General features: G+C 37.9%; 1 protein-coding gene across 1 annotated transcript; it reads left to right on the top strand.

Annotated features, from left to right (window-relative positions):
- The first annotated feature begins 2,213 nt into the window (after positions 1-2,213).
- On the top strand, positions 2,214-6,847 carry LOC127619021 (uncharacterized). Its single transcript, XM_052091747.1, has 7 exons — positions 2,214-2,586; positions 3,603-3,690; positions 3,802-3,834; positions 3,957-4,010; positions 4,096-4,170; positions 4,261-4,320; positions 6,275-6,847. Exons 2-7 carry the CDS (start codon positions 3,604-3,606, stop codon positions 6,845-6,847), a joined length of 882 nt encoding a protein of 293 aa, XP_051947707.1. The 5' UTR covers positions 2,214-2,586; position 3,603.
- Positions 6,848-10,894: the final 4,047 nt, after the last annotated feature.

Raw genomic sequence — 10,894 nt, 5'->3', positions numbered from 1 at the left:
GGTATGATGAAAATCATGAAAATACAAGCTTAAATTAATGTAACAAGTTCATTTAATAATAACAAGTAAACATTAACAATAATAACAATTATTTAACAAAAACAACACTCAGGACGACAGAACAAATAAACAAAAGAACATACACATCAACATTTAGTAATTTACCTGAAAAAGTAGGATCAATACAGTAATGATGACAGAACAGAACGATATAAACAGAGCATACACATCAACATGTACTAATCTATCTGAAAAGGTAGGCAACTGTTAGCAGGTTACTGTTGACAAGGACAAATGTGTAGTACAAAGCACAAAGCAGTCGACTCATTTTTGTCTCAAATGGAACCACATAGTCAAATTTTAAAGTTTTTTTTTAGTCTGTTAATGTCCATTATTTTTTCTGTAATGAACCGTCCGGCCTTTATCCATCTGGCCTGCGACTCTGTCTCCTCCACATTCTTTTTGTCAAGCCACTCCTTGAAGCAGACTGAAAAGAAATGAACAGATAAATAGTGATGCTTGTGTCGCACCAGAACAAATAAAAATGTATTACTCCATAACCCAGTACTTGGCATCCCACAATGACCTTGTGGCTACTGCTACCTTTTAATGTCTGAAGTTTCTGGGGGTTAAAGGCTGCCTGCTGGTTTTGGTTGTGGGGCATTCCTTCCCTGTGAGACTCCTTTCCGCCAGAGTCTTAGTGCCCCAGATTGCCACTGCCAACTCCTTCACAAATAAGGAATCCCGCGTGCTGTTTTGTATCCTTGACCAGGCCTCTCTGCGCACTCGAACATCTCCCCCAAATGAATCTGACAAAATTAAAAACAAAAATAATCAAGGTACTAGATTGTACAAATGTATACAAAATGTATTTTAAGTGTACTGTAGTTGGGGGTTCTTATATTAATCCATGCACACAGATGACTGACCCTTACTGAAAAATAAGTTTATTCAAGTGTTCCATTAGTATACTTCTTTTAAACTAAAAATAAGAAAATATACTTTCAGTCTACATTTTATATACTTCTCAAAAAATATACTTTACTTAAGTATACTTTATAAAATGAACTTGAAGTATTCTTCTTTTTCGTAAGGGGAGATGCTGTACCTCATCTCCTTCTGAAGATACAGAGGGTTCCACCTCATTCAAACAGCCAGACTCTGCAACTATATACAAAATAATGTCAATGTATTCAATATGTATATTTACCCTCTTGCATCAGGGCCTATTGTTTGGTAAATATGGACCATGATAGATTTCAGATATCTGTGACTGTGAGTGATATATATATACACACACACACACACACACACGTATATCCTTACTTTGTAAGGTCTCCTTTGGGCTTGGGGCTCCAGGGTCTTTTGACAGTTAGAAAGAAAACAAACATATCACAAATATGACAGATGATGGAAAACATGACAGGGGGAGGGGGTCTCCTCCTTACCACTGCACTTTGCTGTTGATGAGGATTTCAGTGCCTTCAGCAATTGTTGCTGCAATTGCATGTTTAGAGAACATAGTTCTTTATTCTCTGCCTCAATTTCTGTTCTGAGTTTCTCCTGCTCCTCTAACCTATAATAGATGGACATGTATGTCATGATTAGCTGACATTATAAGAAAAAGAAAAAAAAATCTATATATATCTATATCTTTCTATATATATCTGACAAGCAGATTAAATCAAACATTGGGCTAAAGATCAATTCTCTTGTCAGAACACATTAATTCAAAAACCACTTACTTGTTTTTAGTTTCCTGCAGTTGCAGAGACATATTGTTTATTTTTTTATGTAGAGCTGTTGCTTCTTTTTAGCCTCCTCAAAAAGTTTTTCTGGTACAACCCCACCACCATCATCATCATCATCCTCTTCTGACAATGAGTCAGACAGGGTATGAGCTCTCATTATCTTGCTTGGAGTTGGGCAGAGTGGAGACTGTTTTCTTCTAATTTTTCTCTCTTTTAGCAAGGTTAAGAGATTATTTTGTTTGGCCTCTTCTGCAGCTTTTTTCTGATTTGTCTACATGGATAACATGGATAAAAGCATAATTAGGAAAAAGCACCTCAGTGTATTGCAAGACTCCCATCCAAACAAAACAAACAAGGCATTGTAAAAGCAATTACCCTATATGATTATTGAATAGAATAATGATTGGAGCCTAATATTATCACTTGATAATGGTGATAATTTGATAACCTGTATGTGGGCAGAGACACAAAAATACATTGCAGTACATACATGATTTATGTAGTACATGCCCTGTAGTTACATTCAAGTGCCACAAGATGGCAATAGCTGTAATAACAGTTGGCAATAGCTGTAATTACAGTTAACAGGAAAAACGGGAGCAGATCAGCAGCAGCCAATAACATTAATTTAACCATTTTACACAACTATTAAGTTAGCTAACATCGGAAATAAAACAGCAATATCAACTTTACATGTGTTGCTTTGGCGTCCTCCGCCTCAGAGCGCGACCGTGGAGGCGTGGTCTCCTTCAGAAGTCTCACACGGACCCGCTTACCCGTGGCCAGTTCCTCCTCGATCTCTTCTCTGGACTCTGGAATGTTAATAACACTGAATGTAAGTACTTGAAAGCACCTGCTATAACGTTATATTCTGTCATGCAATACTAACACCGGTAGCATTGCGTCCTCTGTCCTAAGCGCTTACTAGCTTTGCTAGCGCGTTAGCCAATACTCGCATCCCAGTTAATACACGTTAGTAAGTATATTAAAGTTAAAGTATTTCCAAGTTGGACATTTATGTTATTGATGAACTATTGGAGATAAATTACGACTCACCCTTTAGGAACAATATTTGTCCCTTGAAAAACTTCTCTTGCCAGCGCACCCAGTAAGTTTTAGTGAGGTCACTAACGTTGAGGTCAAAGTCCTTAATGTAGGATATGGGGACGATTTCTTTACACCCGTCCTCTATATATTTCACATAGGCGAACATATTTAATTTTTTATTCTATTTTATAGTTTAAAGTAGATTTGTTGAGTGAAGTTGTCTGTAAAATGTCAAGTAACGGTTACCTCACGAGCGAATTTAACTCTAACGGCGGGAAGCGCGAGATGCACTGTTGCCTTGGTTACAGACTACCGTACAGTCTGTATAGTGTATCTTAGCTCCCACTATAGAATGATAAAGTTAAAGGGTTTATTAAACACGTCTGTATAACACAACACAGTTCCACAATGATTATAATGTTGAATCAACAACTCTCTAAAGCAGTTTCAACAATAGCAGAATAAAGCAGTCTTATAATCTTCATGGAGGAGGATTTATTTCAGAACTGTTGAATTGAGGCTGCATCAGTTGTACAAAATAATCTGGCAGAGTCACACCTTTTAGTGCAGTAATCCAAGTCATCTAGTTGGCAAATTGCTGGTAAACTAATATAAATAGTTCAATTAATACAGACAGTCAAAGGATTAGAAAACATTTCCAACAATGTTACCTGAATAATATGATTTATTAATGGCTTATTTTATTTAAGGGCTGTATGAGGCATAGATTTTAGTAATGTAATTACTATGTAAATTCAACATCATATTCATGTCTGTTAATTATTATGTCCTTTTTAATTTTAGAATGTCAAAACGCAAGTACAAATTGTACTTAGAGCCTAAGAGCAGAGTTACATTTCCCTGTGCAAGACTGAAAAGAGGACATTTGGATGTAAGTCAGTTCATGAGAAATATGTTGTAATCCTGGGTATCAATATTATATAATTATATTGTATTCAAAGAATGTATGAATTCATTCTTACCTGAAGATGTTCCTTTAAAGGTGGCAGATGGTTCAGGAGATGCAGATGTTGAGGTGAGAGAGTAATTTTTTAAAAAAATTTTTTTATTAAAAGTACATAATTTCCCATTAGGCTACTACATTGAGTACAGTTTTTTTACTCTGTGCTTGTGCCATCTCTTCATGATCCTGTGCAGACCATGTCTCCATCTGGCGATATTCAGCTGGATCCAGATGACACGGCCAACATGGTGAGCTCTTTTACCAACCACACCTGCAGGCTTGTGGCATGTTGTTTTTGAAATTGTTGTCTAAAAGTTACTCCTGGTTGTTCAGGTTTTGGCTTTCACCGGTGACCACATAGATCAAGGGGACAGAATCAATCCACACCTGAGCACTGCAGATGTTGAGGTGAGTGAGAGATGGATCTACTTTTTAAATTAGGGAATGACATAATTGGGCTTTACTACATTAAGTACTGTTCTTCTTGATCCTGTGCAGACAATGTCTCCATCTGGCGATCTTCGTCTTCAGCTGGATCCAGATGTCACGGCCAACATGGTGAGCTCTTCTACCAACCACACCTACAGGCTTGTGGCATGTTGTTGTTGTTGTTGTTGAAATTGTTGTCTAAAAGTAGGGCTGGGTATCGTTTAAAGAAATTCGATACCGATACCTTGACTTCGATACCGGTTCCTGAACGATATTTTTTCCGATACCAATTTTATTAAAAAATCCGTTTTAACAACATTACCTCAAAAAATGAAAAGTGAACAGAGATTATGTGCTGAATTAGGTCGTTGTAGTCCAAGCTCAAGGATGCAGAAGTTACGAGAGGGTAAGTCAAAATGTTCGGTTGTTGGATGTAGTAACCCACACGCTTCATTACACCGTCTCCAAGCATCAGAACCTCTTCGAAGTGCCTGGTTGAGTTTTATTTTTTACGGAAATGTACCCACATCTGTAGGTAAAGTCATTTTTGTGTGCGCGAACGCGAAGCACTTCAAGGTTAACTACTTCAGCAACAACAGGGTTTTTCCTGCATTGAATTTGTTTTTTTTTGTCCCGCCAAAATCTTATTTGATCGGTGAGTAATGTAGATGAACTGCTGCGCGTGACAGGGCGTGTGTTTAACTGAAAGAACGAGCAGAGAGCGAGACTCGGTCGCACGCTGCGCGCACTCTCTCTCTTCGAGCCAGGCGAAAGTGTAAACAAGACTTCACCGTCTCCAAACTGGACGCTGTCTTGCTCTCTCTCCTCGCACATATTAATCAAAATAAATCGATACGGTGGTAAAAGGTCAGAAGGCCAAAGTTTAATGTGGAGCATTCAGAGATATTGTTTTCTGAATTACCGTGTGAATTGTGCTAAATAAGTACAACATGACCAAAATGTCATATCCTATTTCATACCCGATAACAATACATATCCTGATAACAGGGCTCTACGGTAACTTTTTTTATTAGGAGCACTAGTGCTCCTAATAAAAAAAATCTAGGAGCACAGTCCAAAATTTAGGAGCACAGATAATTGAACGCTTTTCAACTACACAATATAACTGTGCCACATATAACATGCACAAGTATGGAGAGCATGAGAAAAGAGAATTCAGAAACATAGCATCTTACAGAAGTTTATGTGATGAAGTCAGGGTCGGCGTGACTGAGACTCGTGCTTTTATTACTCAAAACAATAATAAACAAAAGGCGCACGACACAGCGCTTGCACTGTAGCCGCTTACAGCAATAACAACACCTTTTCACTTTCTCCGATCACTCTCTCCACCTCTGACGTACGAGTCCTAGTCCACCTCTCTCTCTCGTCTGCGGCTTATATCCTGTCTCTCCGCCAATTACTGCAATAAGACACCGGTGTTCGTCATTTGCACTTGACCTACTTACGTACCGCTTGTCTCCTTTCTCTCTCTCCGTTACAGACCGCGCTGAACCACGCCCCTCGCCACAGTTTACCTTTACCTACCTTCCTCAATTAATAAAATATCATGAGTTACTGTTGGAATTTCTGTAACTCATGATATTTATTTGCATCAGGTTTATGGAATAAAGAATAAGTTAACGCTATAGTTTAACTGCTTAGTAAGGTCATCACTCTTCCACTGACAAACATGGCGTTAGCTAGATTTGTGGGTAATCTAATTTAGCAAATGTAGCTGATGTTAAAGAGTATTTAGAAGCGATGAATTAGGGAGAAATGATAGGACTGTTTGCTAGAACTGCCACACTGTTTCAGAATTAAATCTACAATCTAGTCTGTCAACATGTATCCTCCACCATTGTCATTAATTGGCTGTTATAAACCCCAATACCGATTTAAATGAAATGAGTTCAGATTGGCCAATAATATCGGACGGCCAAATAATCGTTTGGGCTCTACGTCAAATGCTATATACCGTCATATCGCACAGCCCTACTGGTCAGTCATACATTTCTTAGTTTACTGTCATTGTATGTAGACACATGCACTCAGGAATGTTTTCTCTTTAAATTTTTTGTAGATGTCTTCATCTGGTCACTTTCTGCTTACATCTGAGCTGCAACCAAGTGACATGGCCCAGCAGTTTAGTTGTGATTCATCATCTGAAGGCAGTGTTTCTGAAGTTGATTCGGAAATTCCAGATATTCCAGAAGATGATCCATTCAGACAGATAGGTTTTGATACAGACATGGATTCAGTACTAATGTCAGCAGGTACAACGACAAAGGCTGAGGCACTGCTCATGGTGATGAGTCATGCAGCCAGACATAATATAACAGGGACACAACTTCATGACTTATTACAGCTCATAAATACTCTGTTTGGCAAAGAGGTGTTACCCAGATCAAAATATTTGTTCAATAAGGTCTTTAAAAACAACTCCGACATTGTGGAGTTCCACTTCTACTGCAAAACCTGTAAAGTATACATTGGCACAAAAGAAGACATACAAGACAAAAACATTGCACAGTGTGCAATCTGTAGTGCTTCAATTGAAATCAGTTCCTTGAACAGTGCAAGCTTTTTATCAACATACCAATTGCACCTCAAATCCAGACGCTGCTTGAAAATCCTCAGATTCAAAACAGCATGAGCTACAGACACCAAAGGCCACATAATGAGCATGTTATCTCGGACATATATGATGGTGAAATGTATCGAAACTTGTCCAGACCTGGTGGAATTCTGTCAGATCCAAACAATTTGTCATATAATTTCAATTCTGATGGCTCAGCCTGTGTACAAGTCTTCCAGATTTTCTATATGGCCCATAAACCTGCATTTAAACGAGCTCCCTCCCAAAATGAGATTTCAGAATGTAGTGCTTGCAGGTCTTTGGTTTGGTACTCAAGAGCCAGTTATGTCTATTTTTCTCAGACCCTTTGTTGATCAGGCCAAAACACTGGCATCCAGAGGTATGTCTTGGAGAAAAAATGGAACGTGTGTGCACAGCAAAATTGTTGGGTTATGTTGTTGTGTAGACTCAAAGGCAAGACCAGCCATGCAAAACACCACACAGTTTAATGGGTACTTTGGTTGTGGCTTCTGTTTACATCCTGGTACTCTAGTAGAGAAACAGGTGAAGTACACTGTGACTGACACAGAATATACTGACAGAGAAGCGAAGAAAATGCTGGCAGATATGGAGCAAGCAGTAGCACAAAACAGAAGTGTCAGAGGAGTGAAAGGTCCATCACCACTCATAAACATGCCCTATTTTGATATAGTGCAAAGACTTTTTGCAAAGATGAGTGATGGTGTTTATGGAGAAATCCAGAATATTGTATCCTTTCCTTCAGAAGGGGGTACAGAAATTGTTCTCCTTTTCAAAAAGCTTTATACAAATACCTTCTTTCCTTTATCACAAGGTTATGGGTTTGTCTCACATATCCGACTTGTAAGTGGAAGCCTTTTTTCGCCAGTGTGTCTGATTTCAGTAGACCGGTTAGAGCAGAAATGCATGGTTTTAAAAACGGGTGATCAGACGTACATTTGCGACTTTCCAAATGCATATGAGAGAGACTAGTCTTAATCATAGATGGTCATTCTGTTAGTTGTTGGTGGTGATGATATAAGCCCTTTCTGTTTAATATGATTTCTTGCCTTGAGTGCGAAGACCTTTCCATGAATGGAACTGGTTAAGGTGTCATTAGACGGCCTAAATGTGAACTTGGGTCATGTGATAACAGGAAGTGTTTTTTATATGTGAGTCTGATACTGCTTCGACATTTCTGTTCGACTATTTTATATTTGAGCAGTTTGACTATTTATATGTGAGTCTGATACTGCTTCGACATTTCTGTTTGATTATCTTATATTTGAGTCTGATACTGCCTTGCTACTCCTGTTTTAATGATTCTTCACAGCTTTGCTGTTTCTGTTGTGTGTTGCTATGTAGGTACTATTTATATACATTTATTTATTTATTTATTTATTTGTATCTGGTTGTTTCACTGTAAAGCACTTTGGTCAGCCGAGTGGCATTTTTAAACGTGCTAAACAAATAAAGTGACCTTGACCAAGCCCTGAAAAAAACAGAAAAGAAAAAACAGACAGGGCTTATCATTACTATCAAACAGAGATTGGTGACCACTGGGCTAGTGAGTGGACCTAGGCCTATACATTTAGATTATTATGTGACAATACTGATCCCTAAGGTCTAAGGAACAGTGAACTTCCATGCTGAAACTATAATCACCATGTTTGACAGATGAGGTGGTCTTTCAAGGGTCATTATTTCTCCAACAAACTGGTTTATAAAGTTACTGCAATGTAATTTTTGATTAAACATCCTCCACAATACAGTGACACCGGATGCTTGTAGGAACATTGTTAATGCAATCTCTTATATTGGTGTACATTGCTTGTTAACTGACTGTTACAGGCCATATTACCACAAAGGCTAGAAAATGTAAATGGTTAAAGAAACATGTATTCATCTCACACATCAAGTATTAAGGGCGATTAAAGGAGAACTTACTGAAAATTATAAGAATTTTATATAAGAATTAAAAATTCCCCAGAGTTCTCCTTTAAGCATTCTAATTTATTAATGTGAATACTGAATGCACTGTATATATTGTCATGGTAGTAATGGTATCAAATAATTCCTATAAATGTGAATGTAACGTGCAAATATTCTGTTGCAATAATAAACTTATTTCGAACAGATGTTAATGTTCAAGAATCTTTAGTTTATTTATTGTAATGAATTTGTATAAGAAAAATAGTGGTATGTGTTGGCCAAGTATTTATGTACTGCCCTTAAAGAACTTCTTGACATTGCAAGCCTAATTTCTATTTAACTGTCTTCTTTTTCAGTACTTTAAACAAGTAACTTATTAAATGGACCGTGTAAGTACTGGCTGCATAAATGTGTACAAAATAATGAGCTAAAGTATATCACACAAGACCATGCTGGTAGACCAGCATCACCAACAAGACCATGCTGGTAGACCAGCATCATTAATGAGACCTTGCTGGTTGACCACCATCACCAGCAAGACCATGCTGGTAGACCAGCATCATTAATGAGACCTTGCTGGTTGACCACCATCACCAGCAAGACCATGCTGGTAGACCAGCATCATTAATGAGACCTTGCTGGTTGGCCAGCATCACCAGCAAGACCATGCTGCTAGACCAGCATCATTAATGAGACCTTGCTGGTTCACCAGCAAGACCATGCTGGTAGACCAGCATCATTAATGAGACCCTGCTGGTTGACCAGCATCACCAGCAAGACCATGCTGGTAGACCAGCATCATTAATGAGACCTTGCTGGTTGACCAGCATCACCAGCAAGACCATGCTGGTAGACCAGCATCATTAATGAGACCTTGCTGGTTGGCCAGCATCACCAGCAAGACCATGCTGGTAGACCAGCAAGACCATGCTGCTAGACCAGCATCATTAATGAGACCTTGCTGGTAGACCAGCATCACCAGCAAGACCATGCTGGTAGACCAGCATGGTCTTGCTGGTCCACCAGCTAAACCAGCATAAACCAGCATAGACCAGCATAAACCAGCATAGACCAGCATGGAAATTATGCTGGTCTATGCTGGTTTTTCCAGAGCTGAGATATTTTTCAAAAAATCTTAATTTATGTTCAGCAGAAGAGAGAAAGTCATACCCATCTGAGATGGCATGAGGGTGAATAAATGGTGAGAGAATTTTCATTTTTGGGTGAACGATTCATTTAAGTTGCTACCATTGGATCAATGTCTAGGCTAAATGTGGGAAATTGTATTGCCCACCACCGTCATCAATATAAATCAAACGAAATGGCAGAAAGTTTACACTTTTATAAAAGCACACATTAATTATTCTGTTTAAAACTCGTTTTATTTGAGCTGTAAAGTTGTTTAAATCGTCATTTTTACAGTCATTATAGGGTTTGTTGACAATATTGTCATGGCAACGAAGTTGTATGTATTATTTTTACATAGAAAAGGTTATGTGATTTTAGCACTTTAAAATCATGTAACACCCATATTGTGTATGTCTTGTGGCTATACTTTTGATATAGTGAGTGTTTTAAGTTGCATTGTAAGTGCCTCACGTAGGCCTACTTTTCTTTTAAGAAAAGGATGGGCAAGTCAAAATACATTGTTGTGGTAACCAATAAATGCTGTCGATTATGCTCAACTTAGTATTGAACCGAGAAAATTCCTTTAAGATGGTCAGGCTGGGAGAGAGACCAGCAACCCTCATTAATACTTTAATATGACTTGGGTAAAAATTATGATTTTGGGTTTTTATTATGAAATGTAGCATAAAATATGAAGATAATGGAAAATGAAGTTGATTCCCTAAATTCCTCCATAAACTACTTAGAATTAATGCATTTGTGTATTTACATGTAGCTATTCAAACACAATCTTTCATAAAACAGCGTCACAATAAGGAATTTAGGACAGTGATTTAAAATACCTGATCTGTGTACATTATATGAACTTTTTAAATCAGTCTACAGGTTCTTTTTCTTTTCATCACTGTTCTGAGAATTATCTTGTGAAATTTCTAGTCTGTTTTTTGTTCAGAATGTGATAAATGAAAACATAACTGGTGCCAGAACATGTTAAAAATCTACTGTTACCAAAAGTAGGCTACTTACCATGATGGAGTGTGATAACAT

Source organism: Xyrauchen texanus, chromosome 25, assembly GCF_025860055.1.
Source record: "Xyrauchen texanus isolate HMW12.3.18 chromosome 25, RBS_HiC_50CHRs, whole genome shotgun sequence".
NCBI classification, from domain to species: Eukaryota; Metazoa; Chordata; class Actinopteri; order Cypriniformes; family Catostomidae; genus Xyrauchen; species Xyrauchen texanus.
Note: the sequence above shows the minus strand (reverse complement) of the source record. Positions and strands in the feature narration are given on the sequence as shown.